This window comes from Neoarius graeffei, chromosome 16 (assembly GCF_027579695.1).
Source record: "Neoarius graeffei isolate fNeoGra1 chromosome 16, fNeoGra1.pri, whole genome shotgun sequence".
NCBI classification, from domain to species: domain Eukaryota; kingdom Metazoa; phylum Chordata; class Actinopteri; order Siluriformes; family Ariidae; genus Neoarius; species Neoarius graeffei.
Genome location: NC_083584.1, coordinates 37,629,899 through 37,647,177, shown reverse-complemented (window position 1 = coordinate 37,647,177; position 17,279 = coordinate 37,629,899). Strand labels below are relative to the sequence as shown.

The 17,279-nt window shown below is 42.0% G+C and overlaps 1 protein-coding gene across 1 annotated transcript in view; it reads left to right on the top strand.

Annotated features, from left to right (window-relative positions):
- Positions 1-16,856, top strand: part of LOC132900654 (involucrin-like) — a 34,069-nt gene extending 17,213 nt beyond the window's left edge. The window contains exons 3-14 of the mRNA XM_060942884.1: positions 1,602-1,736; positions 2,427-2,486; positions 2,688-2,792; positions 5,240-5,338; positions 5,720-5,779; positions 11,173-11,271; positions 11,656-11,715; positions 11,870-12,022; positions 13,180-13,303; positions 13,693-13,730; positions 13,954-14,056; positions 16,686-16,856. Coding sequence (XP_060798867.1) covers positions 1,602-1,736; positions 2,427-2,486; positions 2,688-2,792; positions 5,240-5,338; positions 5,720-5,779; positions 11,173-11,271; positions 11,656-11,715; positions 11,870-12,022; positions 13,180-13,303; positions 13,693-13,730; positions 13,954-14,046 — 1,026 coding nt within the window. The 3' untranslated portion in view covers positions 14,047-14,056; positions 16,686-16,856. The remainder of the gene's footprint in view (positions 1-1,601; positions 1,737-2,426; positions 2,487-2,687; positions 2,793-5,239; positions 5,339-5,719; positions 5,780-11,172; positions 11,272-11,655; positions 11,716-11,869; positions 12,023-13,179; positions 13,304-13,692; positions 13,731-13,953; positions 14,057-16,685) is intronic.
- The last annotated feature ends 423 nt before the right edge of the window (positions 16,857-17,279 follow it).

The window sequence follows — 17,279 nt, the reverse complement described above, 5'->3', positions numbered from 1 at the left end:
CGGCATGGTAGTGTAGTGGTTAGCACTGTCGCCTCACAGCAAGAAGGTTCCGGGTTCGAGCCCCGTGGCCGGTGAGGGCCTTTCTGTGCGGAGTTTGCATGTTCTCCCCGTGTCCGCGTGGGTTTCCTCCGGGTGCTCTGGTTTCCCCCACAGTCCAAAGACATGCAGGTTAGGTTAACTGGTGACTCTAAATTGACCATAGGTGTGAGTGTGAATGGTTGTCTGTGTCTATGTGTCAGCCCTGTGATGACCTGGCGACTTGTCCAGGGTGTACCCCACCTTTCGCCCGTAGTCAGCTGGGATAGGCTCCAGCTTGCCTGCGACCCTGTAGAAGGATAAAGCGGCTAGAGATAATGAGATGAGATGATTATGGCTTATAGCTCATGAAAATCAGAAATCCAGTATCTCAAATTATTAGAATATTCCCTAAGATCAATCAAAAAAAGGATTTACAATACAGAAATGTCCAACTTCTGAAAAGTACATTCATTTATACACTCAATACTTGGTTGGGGCTCCTTTACCATGAATTACTGTATCAATGCGGTGTTGCATGGAGGTGATCAGTCTGTGGCACTGCTGAGGTGTTATTGAAGCCCAGGTTGCTTTGATAGTGGCCTTCAGCGTATCTATTTTTGGGTCGGGTGTTTCTCATCTTCCTCTTGACAATACCCCATAGATTCTCTATGGGGTTCAGGTCAGGCAAGTTGGCTGGCCAATCAAACACAGTAATATCATGGTCAGCAAACAATCCTGCTGGAAAAGGAAATCAGCATCTCCAAAAAGCTTGTCAACAGATGGAAGCATGAAGTGCTCTAAAATCTCCTGGTAGATGGCTGTGTTGACTTTGGACTTGATAAAATACAGTGGACCAACACCAGCAGATGACATGGCACCCCAAATCATCACAGACTGTGGAAACTTCACACTGGGCTTCAAACACCTTGGATTCTGTGCCTCTCCACTCTTCCTCCAGACTCTAGAACCATGATTTCCAAATTAAATGCAAAATGTACTTTCATCTGAAAAGAGGACTTTGGACCACTTGGCAACAGTCCATTTCTTTCTCTCCTTAGCCCAGATAAGACACTTCTGACATTGTCTCTGGCTCAGGAGTAGCTTGATATTAGGAATGCGAAAGTTGTATCCCCTTTCTTGAAGATGTCTGTTCGTGATGGGTCTTGATACACTGACACCAGCCTCAGTCCACTCCTTGTGAAGCTCTCCCAAGTTCTTGAATCAACTTTTCTTGACAATCCTCTCAAGACTGCGGCCATACTTGTTAATGTGTTTGAGATCATCAAAGACCAAATAGTAAATAATAAAAATACAGTAAAATAGCCCTATTCCATAACTGTAGTAGTCCATATTATGTCAAGAACTGCTCAACTAAGTAAAGAGAAATGACATTCATCATTATTTTAAGATATGAAGTGTCATTTAATTAATTAAAGTAAATAAAAATAATTTAATCAGAGGTGTGTCCAAACTTTTGACTGGTACTGGAAGCATTTTAGCTTTTCTCATGGGTGAGGACACGGTCATTAAAATTTTGTCTGTGTGTAGAAGTAGGTAAAGCTAATGACATTTGGTTGTTTCAGGGTACTTTGGCTAAAGCTAAGGAAACAGCTCAGAATGCTCTGGAAACCAGTGCTGAACTTTGCACTCAAGGCACAGTGGAGGTGCTGCAGACAGAACTTATTGAGAGTTGCTCTTCTTGTGACAACTTATTGAAGGTGAGTGAGAAAAAGTCTGCTATTCAAAATAATGAAGGAACCCCATATTTTTGGTACATAAAGAATTGTACTGCAGGATGATTTCCTGATTACCAATAACATTGCTGGTGACATTTTCGGTCATTTCCCTCTTTTTAACACAGTTATAACAAGTGAGCGGGTGCAAATAAAAAGAGCTTGCAAACAGCAGTGCCCAAATTATTTGTTAAAAAAATAATAAAAACTGCACCAACACTGCTGTGACCTTTTCTAGATTTTCATTACTTGCTGCTTTTATTACATCTAACACAGGTCATGAAGAATTCAGGAACTAGTTGATGTGTAAGGAAAGGTCATGGCATAATAATCATTTCAACCCAGCCCTGCAGTTTCCAGGGCTGTTTCCAATTTTGCATTTTCAAAAAAGTGAAATGGCTTATTGCAGACATGAAAATTAAGCAGTCAATAAAAGTAATTAAATTAATTATCAAATTAATCTCTTGCTACATTTTTTTCACACCTGACCACCACCAATCTATTAAGACTAAGCCAGGCCTATCTGAAAATTTCATTATAGTGCACCAATAAAATGTGAATCAAAGTGTCTATGTCATTCATCACTTTTGGTGAAAAGAAATGACAGATGTTGCATTGCAGATGTGAATATTAAGCACTCAAGTTTGAGCCTCTTCTACCCCCTGTCTGTTTTAGGCTTGGCAGCAAGAGCAGCAGAAACACAGTATGGTTTTGGCCCAGTATGAAGAGATTAAGGTTAGGGTTTTTTTTTTTCTCATGGGTCCATGACTGTTGTTGTGTGTGGACAGTACAGTAACCTTGGTAGTTTCAAACACTCATTGTGAAATCCAAAATTTGGCCATCATTAATTTTTACCACTTCATTTGACAACTGATAAACACATGCTGTAGGGATCTTTCTTGGCAAACTAATAACCTTTGGTCTTTGACCTTCCAGCTCTCTTTCGCTGAAGCAGAGGAGAGAGCTCAGGAGACCAAAGCTGTCCTGGAACAAGAGCAGCAGAAATACAGTACCTACTTGGCCCATTTTGAAGGGATTAAGGTAAGTTTTTCTTCTCATGAAGCCATGTTACAATTGTGTGTGCAAATTTTTTTTGGTAATGTAGAGGAGTAAATGCAGTGCTGTTTGAGGTTTCAAACACTTAATTGTGTAATGATCTTTGTTCATGATGCATCCTTGATTACAACTGTTCCACTCAAAACTGGTGAAAATCCTTGCTGGTGCACAAGCTGCTGCCAAGGTTCATAGATTCCTGAATGGAACCGGTTCAAGAACCCATCCCTGTTGGTCAAAAAGTAGCTTGTGAGGCACCAGGCAATGATACTTAAGAATATTTTTGCCTTAGACTCAGTAGTGAGATGGTTCTAAACTCCTCAATGTTTTCTTCCGTTGGAATCCTGATGCCATCTGCGCATCTCCATTGGTGGGCCACGTTGCCACTATATCAGATGTACGTACCTGCTGCAAAAATGTTCTACTGCAAATTCATAAAAAATGTTGCCACGGGGTGGAAAGATGCCACATAACAAGTTGCAGTCATAGTTAAGCTGAAACTTCCTAAAGTTGTCAGGGACATCATTATTAAACAGCGCTTGACTGGAAAAATGGAAATGTGAAAGGTTCATGGAATTACAACTAATCATCCCTGGACTGGTCCGTCACACAAGATTTCACAACATGCTCTCAGACTAATGACAAGGAAGATAAGAGAGAAACCAGAGTCATTGGAAGAGCTGCAGGACAATCTGAAAGCAGCAGGAAGAATAATTCCACTGAAATCAATAATCAGTGAGCACACTAAATAATAATAATTATAATAATTCAAGATTCAAGGAATCTGATCCATGCTATCAATACCTGGGCCATAGCTGTCATATGTTACAGTGATGGAATTGTAATTTGGACAAAGTTGGAGAGTGAGGACCTAGATAGGAAGATGATTGAAGCTCATGACCATGTACGGTGCTTTGCACCCCAAGTCAAATGTCAACAGGCTTTACATGAAGTGAGCTAATGGTGGGCATGGGTTGATTGGAAGGAAGGAAAAGATACCTTCAAAACATGGAAACAACAGGAGAAGTGGGAGGAGCTGCTGGACATGCATTTACATGGACAGTTTGAGCGGGAGACAGAGGGTCTGAAAGATCTGGAGGTCTTTTGGGTATGGTTGAGCAATGGAGATTTGAAGAGAAGCACTGAGAGGCTCATAATGGCAGCACAAGAGTAAGCATTACACACAAAATTAGTGGCAGATAGTATTTACCATACAAGTGACAGAGAAATGCAGATTGTGCACTGAAAAGACCAAAAGTGTCAGGCATATTGCCAAAAATTTGGATACCAGGCTACCGATAAGTGGTATGAACATATGCCAGTGAAGGGGATGGAAGAGGAAGACAAACCGAAGTTGTTTTTTGAACCATGATTTTCAAATTGACAGTCATTGAACATCGACGTCCTGATATAGTGGTATTAGATCAAGAAAATAATCAATATCATATCATTGATGTAGCCCTCCCAGCAGATTAGAACATTATTAGGACACAAATAGAAAAGATTGAAGCCTACTCTGAGCTGAAGGTGGAGATTGCAAGATTGAGGAGAATGTCTGAGGGTAAGGTGGCAGTAATACCAGTGGTGATTGGAGCCTTAGAGTCAATACCACTGAGGTTCAAAGATTGAGGACAGCTTGGAATCCAATATGATCTATGCCCTTTGCAGAAGTCAGCCCTTTTGGGTACAGCTCACATACTGAGAAAAGTACTGGCTGTCTGAGGCCTTGTTGAGGCTTCATAGACAGTAAACATGCCAATGAAAACACTGGGTGACATGGGAATAATAATAATAATAATAATAATAATACAAGATAATTTGGTGAGACAAAGAAAAAATAGAATTCTTTGGCAAGAAGTCAGTTTGTCATGTTTAGAGAAAGAAAGTTTATGCCGATGATCTAAAGTATACCCTCCCCACTGTGAAGGATGGACGTGGAGGCACTATGATTTGGGTCTGCTTCTCTCTAAATGGCACTCGGGCATTATACATCATAAAAGAAACCATGAACCGACTGATCCATGATTGGAGTCCTGAGACACATTAGAGGATAATGTAATCTCTTTAGTCAAGACACATAATCTCAGGTAAAGTTGGACGTTTGAAAAAGCACAACAGACCCTAACTTGGAGCTAAAATAATTCAAAAAGGCCTTGGATGGCGTCGCCAATCTGCTGATTTCAATATCACTGAAAATGTATGGTGAATACTAAAATTGCAAGTCTATCCCAAGGATCCTCATAACCTTGGGGAACTGAAGATTATTTGTCAAGAGGAATGGGTCAAATTTGAACCACAATTCTGCAAAAAGATTATTACTTCTTACTGTACATGTTTCAAAACTGTAAATGCTAACAATTGTTTTGCAATAGAGTACTAATACTGGTGATTTATTTTGGATTATTAGTAATCACCTATCAATTTCATGTAATCAGAATGCTCTGCAGCAAGAGAACAATGAACTGAGGAACTCCATAGATACACTGCAAGACTCAGTGGAGAAGTTGGAGGTAGAACTCTGTGAGACCCAGAGGGTGAGTGAAGAATTACAGAACATAAGTGAGAAAAGCCTTAATAATAATTTAGAGTTGGACATAAAAATAGACTTTTTAAAAATAAAAAATACCTGCACAATAAACAATGCTCTAAAAGAGTCATGGCAAAAATGCAGCAACATTGCTGCAACCTTTTCTAAATGTAAATCTTTTGCTATATTTTCCAGACCTGACCACTGGCGATCTATTAAGACTAAACCAGTCCTCCCCTAAAATTTAATTATAGGGAACCGATAAAATGTTAATCAATGTGTTTATATTATTGATCACTTTTGGTGAAAAGAAATGACAGATGTTGCATTGCAGATGTGAATATTAAGTACTCAAGTTTGAGCCTCTTCTACCCCCTATCTGTTTTAGGCTCGACATCAAGAGCAGCAGAAACACAGTATGGTTTTGGCCCAGTATGAAGAGTTTAAGGTTACAGTTTTTTTTTTCTCATGGATCCTTGCCTGTTGTGTGTGTACAGTAACGTTGGGGGTTTCAAACATTCTCAGTGTGAAATCCAGAATTGGGCTATCGCTCATTTTTACCACTTCATTTGACAACTGATAAACAGATGCTGTGGGGATCTTTCTAGGCAAACTAATAAGCTTTGGTCTCCTAAACTCTCTCCTTCGCCCTTTGTCTGAAGCTGAGGAGAGAGCTCAGGAGACCAAAGCTGTCCTCGAGCAGGAGCATCAGATAAACAGAGATCTTTTGGCCAAGTATGAAGGGCTTAAGGTAAGTTTTTCTTCTCATGAATCCACGACTGCTATTGTGTGTGTGTGTGTGTGATCTCTCATCTCATTATCTCTAGCCGCTTTATCCTGTTCTACAGGGTTGCAGGCAAGCTGGAGCCTATCCCAGCTGACTACGGGCGAAAGGCGGCATACACCCTGGACAAGTCGCCAGGTCATCACAGGGCTGACACATAGACACAGACAACTACTCACACTCACACCTATGGTCAATTTAGAGTCACCAGTTAACTTAACCTGCATGTCTTTGGACTGTGGGGGAAACCGGAGCACCCGGAGGAAACCCACACGGACACGGAAATGTGGAAGGTTCATGGAGTCACAGCTAATCGTCCCTGGACTGATCCGTCACACAAGATTTCACAACATGCTCTCAGACTAATGACAAGGAAGGTAAGAGAGAAACCAGAGCCATTGGAAGAGCTGCAGGACGATCTGAAAGCAGCATGAAGAACAGTTCCACTAAAATCAATAGTCAATGAGCACACTAAATAATAATAACAAATATACAATATTCGTTGGTCAGACAAAGAAAAAATAGCATTCTCTGGCAACAAGTCGGCGTGTCATGTTTGGAAAAAGAAAGTTTATGCTGATGATCTAAAGTATATCCTCCCCACTGTGAAGGATGGATGTGGAAGCATTATGATTTTGTTCTGCTGCTCTCTAAATGCCACTTGGGCATTATATGTCATAAAAGGAATCATAAAAATATGGATTCATGATTAAAGTCCTGAGACACATTAGAGGATAATGTAATCTCTTTGGTCAAGACACATAATCTTGGGTAAAGTTGGATGTTTGAAAAAAACACAACAAACCTTAACTTGGGGCCAAAATAATTCAAAAAGGCCTTGGATGGCGTTGCTAGTCTACTGACTTCCATACCACTGAAAATGTATGGTGGATACTAAAATTGCAAGTCTATCAGAGTGGGTAGGTGGAGCTCATTAGCCTTGGTTGGCACTCCACCTAGGAAAAGGAAAACTCTGATTTCAAACCTCCGCAGCCTTGTGGCAATACCCTGTCTGGGATAGGCCATCAAGTTCTGGTATCTTCAAACCAGATAGCTCCAGGCTGATGAGGCTCGATAACCTGGCTGGCGACTCATCTAGGGGAGAGAACTCCAAAATCAACCGCTGCTGTCTCGCAACTTACCCTTCCATGGGAGAGACTTCGGGAGTAAACCCTGAGGATAAATCCGGCGGTGAAGTCTGTTAGGTGGGTCATCGTTGCTACAACCTTGTCCCGGCAACTCCTGCGTCGCCCTGATGCCAGGCATACTTGCATTTTCCCTGGACCCCATCAGCTGCGGGGAGAGGGGGGACCTACTGCATGGGCAACAGTTAGTCCTCCATATCAATCTGCCCAGGCTTGCACCTGGAGAGGCCACTCCAGCTTCGCTGTTCTTCAGCGTAGGCATAACACAGGGAGCAGCAGTCTACCAGTTATAAGTCCATGCTCCTTTGGCGTAGAGCTGGGTGCTAGGGGTTGCTCTTGACGGTGGGAGGAATCTTTTAATTCCATTGGGTAGTCACCGCCCACCTTAATCCGGGCAGCCCTCGGACAATAAGGTACTACCCCGCCACAACCTGCTTGCTCCATTGGGTGCTTGGAGCTAGGACAAAATCGACAGGCGGGTTGTAAATCCCAGCACCTGGCAAACATTGTTCACGCACTATGAAGATGCCAGCTCTTCAAATATCAAGCTGGAATGTAAGAACAATATGTCCCAGTTTTAATCGCGACCCTCAGTTTATGGACGACCTTCAGAAGACTGCTGTAATAGACAGAGAACTCCACCGCCTCAACGTCGACACTGCAGCATTGCAAGAGACTAGACTACCTGACGTGGGATCCTTACGAGAACAGAATTACACATTTTTCTGGCAGGGGAAAAGATTCGACGAGTCTAGACTACATGGCGTAGGCTTTGCAGTTAAGAACTCCTTGCTGTCCACCATCGAGCCTCCATTAGGGGGTTCGGAGAGACTTCTGACCTTACGGATGACAACTAGAACAGGTGTAGTCAACTTTGTGTGTGTTTATTCACCAACTCTATGCTCCAGACCGTGGAAGAGAAAGGCCAGTTCTACGACGCCCTTGACTCGACCATCAAAAGTGTGCCCAGCAAGGAAGGACTCTTTATCATGGGAGACTTCAACGCTAGGGTTGGTGCTGACTTTGAAGCTTGGCCGTCTGTCACTGGCCATCATGGTATTGGTAAGATGAACGAAAATGTCCAAAGGCTTCTAGAGCTCTGTTCTTTCCACAACCTGGTGGTGACCAACACCTTCTTCCAGAACAAGGAGAGGCACAAAGTTTCATGGCGCCACCCAAGATCCAACCAATGGTACCAGCTAGACCTGATTCTCGCCAGGAAAAAAGACCTGAATCATGTGCACAACACCAGAAGCATGCACAGCGCTGACTGTGACACCGACCACATCCTTGTTCGCTCTGTCCTTTGCCTCGTTCCACGCAAGCTACATCACTCCAAGACGAAGTGTGTCCCACGTATTAATGCCAGCCGAGCCTCATGTCCACTCAGATTACAAACGCTTCTCGATTCCCTAAAAACATCTTTGGGAAACAGCTATTCACCTGCAGAGACAGCTGAATTGAAATGGACTCATGTACGCACCGCCCTATACTAATCTGGGCTCGAGGCATTCGGAAGGAACAACAGAACCAGGATTGGTTTGAAGCCAACTGGCAGGAAATGGAGCCCGTAGTGGAGGTAAAGCGTGTTGCACATTTAGCCCATGTAAGCAATCCATGTCAGGCTACAAGGGATGCACTGAGAGCTGCACGCAGTAGATGCCAAAAGACGGCCCAACGCTGCGCAAATGACTACTGGCTGAAGCTCAGTCAGAGGATCCAGTCTGATGCTGACTGCAGAAACACCAGCAGCATGTATGCAGGCATTAAGAAGGCCACAGGCCCGTCAGCTACAAAGAGCATCCCACTGAAATTCAAATCTGGCGAATTCATCACTGACCAGAAGAAGCAGATGGAGCGATGGGTGGAGCACTATCTAGAACTGTACTCCACCCAAAATGTAGTTATAGATACTGCCCTTGACACCATCAGCCAGCTGCCCATTCTTGCAGAACTGGACAAGGAACCTACAATGCAAGAACTCAGTAAGGCTATTGACTCCCTATCGAGTGGCAAGGCCCCGGGTGAGGATGGAATTCCCCCCGAAGTGATCAAGCATGGCAAAGAAGCACTTATCCCAGACCTGTACGATCTATTCATACTGGTCTGGAGGGAGGGCTCCGTTCCGCAGGACTGGCATGGCGCCAAGATTGTAACCCTCTATAAGAACAAAGGTGACTGCAGTGACTGTAACTGCTACAGGGGCATCTCCCTGCTGAGCATAGTGGGCAAGATCCTAGCCAGAGTCATCCCGGAGCGACTGTATGTCCTAGCAACTCACGTGTACCCAGAAGCTCAGTGTGCCTTTAGGGCTGGCAGGTCTACCATTGACATGATCGTCTCCATTAGACAACTGCAGGAAAAATGCCGGGAGCAGAACAAACCACTCTTCCTCGCCTTCATTGACCTAATCAAGGCATTTGACCTCGTTAGCAGAAGCGGACTTTCCTCATCTTGAAGATCGGCTGCCCCCCTAAGCTGCTTTCCATCATAGAGTCCTTCCACATGGATATGTACAGCACTGTCTGCTACAACGGACAAATGTCAACACCATTCCCAATCCACAGTGGAGTCAAGCAGGGCTGCGTTCTCGCACCAACACTGTTCGGGGTATTCTTCTCAGTGCTTCTAGCATACGCCTTCAAGGACAACAAAGATGGTGTCTACCTCCACACGCGATCTGACGGAAAGCTGTTCAACCTAGCAAGACTTCGCGCTAAGACCAAGATCAGACACGTCACCACCAGAGAGGCTTTCTTTGCAGACGACATTGCTCTAGCCACCCACTCAGGTGATGCTCTACAGAGACTGATCAACCTTTTCGCTAAAGCTTGTGATGAGTTCGGTCTTACCATCAGCATAAAGAAGATTGAAGTGATGGGACAAGGCATTGACCACCCGCCACGTATCTATCTTGGAAGCCACGAGCTTAACTCAGTCGAGAAATTCCAGTACCTTGGGTCCATAATTAGCTCGAATCTCTCACTAGAACCAGAGATCAATGCTAGAATAGGAAAGGCCTCAGCAATCATGTCCAAGCTCCACACCAGAGTATGGTCCAACAACAACCTCACCATTAGTACTAAAATGCAGGTGTACAGAGCTTGTGTCCTGAACACACTTCTCTACTTCAGCGAAATTTGGACAACCTACTCTGCTCAGGAGAGAAGACTCAACAGCTTCCATCTTCGCTGCCTCAGATGCATCCTTGGCATGAGTTGGCAAGATAAAATCCCAAACACCGATGTGCTTGAGTGCGCAGAACTTCCATCTATTTACACGCTCCTTAGCCAATGCCGTCTTCGCTGGCTGGGCCATGTACACTGCATGGATGATGGCAGAATACCTAAAGATCTACTGCGAGTTGTCAGAAGGCTCTAGATCTCGTGGCTGCCCAAGGCTCCGCTTCAAAGATGCCTGCAAGCGTGACTTAAAATCCACCGGGATCAGCGTACAGTCTTGGGAGACCACTGCCGAGTCCAGAAGTTCTTGGAAAGCTGCTGAACTATTACGTAGTGTCAACCAAAACCGAAAAAGAGCAGCACACAAGTCTTCCCGGCAAGATCAGGAACCATCTTTGTACATCTGTCCTTCTTGCCAAAGAGACTGCCATTCCCGCATTGGTTTGTTTAGCCATGCAAAGAAGTGCTAATCAAGGTGCATCCCATCGTCTCACGAGACGGAAGGTGGCCGACGACGACGATCAGAGGGACCCTCATAACCTTGGGGAATTGAAGATTATTTGCCAAGAGGAATGAGCCAAATTTGAACCACAATTCTGCAAAATGATTATTACTTCTAACTGTATATGTTTCAAAACTGTAAATGCTCAAAATGATTTTGCAACAAAGTACTTACATTCGTGATTTGTTTTGGATTATTGGTAATCACCTATCAATTTCATGTACTCAGAATACGCTGAAGTATGAAAACAACAAACTGAGGGACCACGTAAATACACTGCAAGACTCCGTGGAGAAGTTGGAGGTAGAACTCTGTGAGACCCAGAGGGTGAGTGAAGAATTACAGAACATAAGTGAGAAAAGCCTTAATAGTAATTTAGAGTTGGACATAAAAAGAGAATTTTTAAAAATAAAAAAATACCTGCACAATAAACAATGCTCCAAAAGAGTCATGGCAAAAATGCAGCAACATTGCTGCAACCTTTTCTAAATGTAAATCTTTTGCTACATTTTTCACATCTGACCACCGGCGATCTATTAAGACTAAGCCGGTCCTGCCCTAAAATTTCATTATAGTGCACCGATAAAATGTGAATTAATCAATGTGTCTCTTATTCATCACTTTTGGTGAAAAGACATTCCAGACATTGCATTGCAGATGTGAATATTAAGCACTCAAGTTTGAGCCTCTTCTACCCCCTGTCTGTTTTAGGCTTGGCAGCAAGAGCAGCAGAAACACAGTATGGTTTTGGCCCAGTATGAAGAGTTTAAGGTTAGTTTTTTTGCTTTTTTTTTTCTCATGGATACATGATTGCTGTTGTGTGTGGACAGTACAGTAACGTTGGGGGTTTCAAACGGTCTCACTGTGAAATCCAAAATTTGGCCATCACTCATTTTTACCTCTTCATTTGACAACTGATAAACAGATGCTGTGGGGATCTTTCTTGGCAAACCTTTGGTCTTTGACCTTCCAGCTCTCTTTGGCTGAAGCTGAGGAGAAAGCTCAGGAGACCAAAGCTGTTCTGGAGCAAGAGCAGGAGGAATCCAGTGCCTACTTGGCTCAGTATGAAGAGACTGAGGTAAGTTTTTCTTCCACGACCGCTATTGTGTGTGTAAGAATTTTTTTGTAATGCAGAGGAGTAAATACAGTGCTGTTTGTGGTTCCAAACACTTCATTGTGCAATAGGCTTCGTTCATGATGCATCCTTGATTACAACTGTTCCACTCAAACTGGTGAAAATATGTGCTGATGTACAAGCTGGCACCAAGTTTCAATGATTGAACAAATGGAACCAGTTCAAGAACTTATTTCCTGTTGGTCAAAATGTAGCTTGTGAGGCCGCAGGCAATGATACTTAAGAATATTTTTACCTTAGACTCAGCAGTGAGATGGTTCTAAACTCCTCAATGTTTTCTTCCGTTGGAATCCAGATGCCATCTGTGCATCTCCATTGGTGGGCTACGTTGCTACTATATCAGATATACGTACCTGCTGCAAAAATGTTCTACTGCAAATTGAGCCTGGTGTCATAAAAGATATTGCCATTGGGTGCAAAGATGCCACATAAGTTGCAGTCATAGTTAAGGTGGAACTTTATAAAGTTGTCAGGGACATCATTATTAAACAGTACTTGACTGGAAAAATGGAAATGTGGAAGGTTCATGGAATCACAATTAATCGTCCCTGGACTGATCCGTCACAGAAGATTTCACAACATGCTCTCAGACTAATGACAAGGAAGGTAAGAGAGAAACCAGAGTCATTGGAAGAGATGCAGGACAATCTGAAAGCAGCAGGAAGAACAATTCCACTGAAATCAATGAGAATAATAATAATAATAATAATAATAATAATAATGCACAAATATACAATATACTTTGGTCAGACAAAGAAAAAAATAGAATTTTTTGGCAACAAGTCAGCGTGTCATGTTTAGAGAAAGAAGGTTTGCGCCTGTGATGTAAAGTATGCACATTAGACGGTAATGTAAGCCATATGGTCAAGACACATAATCTCAGGTAAAGTTGGACGTTTGATATTATTCATCACTCATAACCTTGGGGGACTGAAGATTATTTGCCAAGAGGAATGGGTCAAATTTGAAACACAATCATGCAAAAATATTACATGTCTAAAAACTGTAAATACTAACAATGGTTTTGCAATAGAGTACTAATATTGATCATTTGTTTTGGATTATTGCTAATAATATTGCCAATCGATTCATGCACTCAGAATACGCTGCAGCATGAGAAGATCGACCAAAGGGACCACGGAAAAACACCACAAGACTTAACGGAGAAGTTGGAAGTTGAACCCTGTGGGACCCAGAGCATGAGTGAAGAGTTACAGAATGAAAGTGAGAAAAGCCTTAATGACAATTTAGAGGTGGACATAAAAAAGAGACTTAAAAAAAATACCTGGATAATAAAAAATGCTCCACAAGAGTAATGTTAAAAATGCAGCAACATTGCTGCAACCTTTTCTAAAAGTAAATCTTTTGCTACATTTTTCACAGTTGACCACCGGCGATCTATTAAAACTAAACCGGTCCTCTCCTAAAATTTCATTATAGCGCACCGATAAAATGCTAATCAGTGTGTCTATATTATTCATCACTTTTGGTGAAAAGAAATGACAGACATTGCATTGCAGATGTGAATATTGCAGATGTGAATAGAAACTGCATTACAGATGTGAATATTAAGCACTCAAGTTTGAGCCTCTTCACCCCCTTGTCTGTTTTAGGCTCGGCAGCAAGAGCAGCCCTGTGCGACGAGATTAAGGCGAGTTGTTTTTTTTTGGTTGTTTGTTTTTTTTTTTCTTCTCATGGATCCATGACTGCTGTTGTGTGTGGACAATACAGTAAGGTTGGGGGTTTGAAACACTAATTGTGAAATCCAGAATTGGGCCATCACTCATTTTTGCCACTTCATTTGACAACTGATAAACAGATGCTGTAGGGATCTTTCTTGGCAAACTAATAACCTTTGGTCTTTGACCTTCCAGCTCTGTTTGGCTGAACCTGAGGAGAGAGCTCAAGAGACCAAAGCTGTACTTGAGCAAAAGCAGCAGAAAAACAGTCCTTTTGGCCAAGTATGAAGGGATTAAGGTAAGTTTTTCTTCTCATGAAGCCTGCTATTGTGTGTGTAAGAATTTTTTTTTTGTAATGCAGAGGAGTAAATACAGTGCTGTTTGGGGTTCCAAACACTTCATTGTGCAATGGCCTCCAGTGACGACGTATTCTTGATTACAACTGTTCTACTCAAAACTGGCGAAATACATGCTGGTGCACAAGCTGGCACCAAGGTTCAAAGAATCCTGAATGGAACTGGTTCACGAACCCATTCCCTGTTGGTTGAAAAGTAGCTTGTGAGACACCAGACACTGATACTTAAGAATATTTTTGCCTTAGACTCAGCAGTGAGATGGTTCTAAACTCCTCAATGTTTCTTCCACTGGAATCCAGATGCCACCTGCATAGCTCCATTGGTGGGCTACATTGCCACTATATCAGATGTACATGAATGCTGCAAAAATATTCTACTACAAATTGGACCTGGTGTCATAAAAGATGTTGCCATTGGGTGGAAAGATGCCACATAAGTTGCAGTCATAGTTAAGGTAGAACTTCCTAAAATTCTAATCTAAAGATCAGAGTCCTGAGACACATTAGAGATAATGTAATCTCTTTGGTCAAGACACAATCTCAGAAAAAATTGGACATTTAAAACAAACAAACAAACAAACAAACAAACAAACAAACAAACAAAAAACCCACAACAAACCCTAATTTATGGCCAAAATACAGTTAGGTCCATAAATATTTGGACAGAGAAAACATTTTTCTAATTTTGGTTCTGTACATTACCACAATGAATTATGAACAAAACAATTCAGATGCAGTTGAAGTTCAGACTTTCAGCTTTAATTCAGTGGGTTGAACAAAATTATTGCATAAAAATGTGAGGAACTAAAGCATTTTTTAAACACAATACCTTCATTTCAGGGGCTCAAAAGTAATTTGACAAATTAAATAATTGAAAATAAAATGTTCATTTCTAATACTTGGTTGAAAACCCTTTGTTGGCAATGACTGCCTGAAGTCTTGAACTCATGGACATCACCAGGCGCTGTTTCCTCCTTTTTAATGCTCTGCCAGGCCTTTACTGTACCGGTTTTTAGTTGCTGTTTGTTTGTGGGCCTTTCTGTCTGAAGTTTAGTCTTTAACAAGTGAAATGCATGCTCAATTGGGTTGAGATCAGGTGACTGACTTGGCCATTCAAGAATATTCCACTTCTTTGCTTTAATAAACTCCTGGGTTGCTTTGGCTTTATGTTTTGGGTCATTGTCCATCTGTATTATGAAATGCCGACCAATCAGTTTGGCTGCATTTGGCTGGATTTGAGCACACAGTATGTCTCTGAATACCTCAGAATTCATCCGGCTGCTTCTGTCCTGTGTCACATCATCAATAAACACTAGTGACCCAGTGCCACTGGCAGCCATGCATGCCCAAACCATCACACTGCCTCCGCCGTGTTTTACAGATGATGTGGTATGCTTTGGATCATGAGCTGTACCATGCCTTCGCCATACTTTTTTCTTTCCATCATTCTGGTAGAGGTTGATCTTGGTTTCATCTGTCCAAAGAATGTTCTTCCAGAACTGTGCTGGCTTTTTTAGATATTTTTTAGCAAAGTCCAATCTAGCCTTTTTATTCTTGAGGCTTATGAGTGGCTTGCACCGTGCAGTGAACCCTCTGTATTTACTTTCATGCAGTCTTCTCTTTATGGTAGATTTGGATATTGATATGCCTACCTCCTGGAGAGTGTTGTTCACTTGGTTGGTTGTTGTGAAGGGGTTTCTCTTCACCATGGAAATTATTCTGCGATCATCTACCACTGTTGTCTTCTGTGGGCGTCCAGGTCTTTTTGCATTGATGAGTTCACCAGTGCTTCCTTTCTCAGGATGTACCAAACTGTAGATTTTGCCACTCCTAATATTGTAGCAATTTCTCGGATGGGTTTTTTCTGTTTTCTCAGCTTAAGGATGGCTTGTTTCACCTGCATGGAGAGCTCCTTTGACTGCATGTTTTCTTCACAGCAAAATCTTCCAAATGCAAGCACCGCACCTCAAATCAACTCTAGGTCTTTTATCTGCTTAACTGAGAATGACATAACGAAGGAATTGCCCACACCTGCCCATGAAATAGCCTTTGAGTCAATTGTCCAATTACTTTTGGTCCCTTTAAAAACAGGGTGGCACATGTTAAGGAGCTGAAACTCCTAAACCCTTCATCCAATTTTAATGTGGACACCCTCAAATGAAAGCTGAAAGTCTGGACTTTATGTCCATTATATAACTATAACTTGAATATGTTTCATTAAACAGGTAAAAAAACAAAATTTGTGTCAGTGTCCAAATATATATGGACCTAACTGTAATTCAAAAAGGCCTTGCATGGCATCAACAATCTACTGACATCAGTACCACTGAAAATGTATGGTGGATACTAAAATTGCAAGTCTATCAGAGGGACCCTCATAACTTTGGGGAACTGAAGATTATTTGCCAAGAGGAATGAGCCAAATTTGAACCACAATTCTGCAAAAAGATTATTACTTCTTACTGTATTTTTCTCAAAACTGTAAATGCTAACAATGGTTTTGCCACAGCGTACTAATATTGGTGATTTGTTTTGGATCATTGCTAATATCTGATCAATTTCATACGCTCAGAGTTCGCTGGAGCACGAAAACATCGACCTGAGGGACTACATAAATACACTGCAAGACTCAGTGGAGAAGTTGGAGGTTGAACTTTGTAAATTTCCCCTTGTGGGATAATAAAAGGCTATTTTATCTTATCTTGAACTGTGTGAGACCCAGTGTCCTTTTGGTCCCAAAGCTGCTTCCCTCCCCATTAGGCCATGGCTTTCCCATCTGGCAGAAAGTACAGGAGCATCCATGCCAATGCCACCAGACTCTGCAACTGTTATAATAATCATAATAAAATAACAAATTATTGTACCAGTCAAAAGTTTGAGCACAACTTCTAATTTAAATGTTTTTTTCTTTATTTTTATTAGACACTTCATGTTTTAAAGTAATGATGGACTGTCATTTCTTTTTTGAATAATTTGATAATCCAAGGCAGTCAGATCTCCCAACGTTCACCTAGGTTAGTCAAACACCTCACCCAGCATGCTTAAATAACACTGCACTTTACATACATCAATCCATTATCGGGGGAAGGTGGAGTCAATCCCAACTGACAGGGCTCACAGAGATGAACAACCATTCACACTCACGAGCAATTTTGAGTAGCCATTT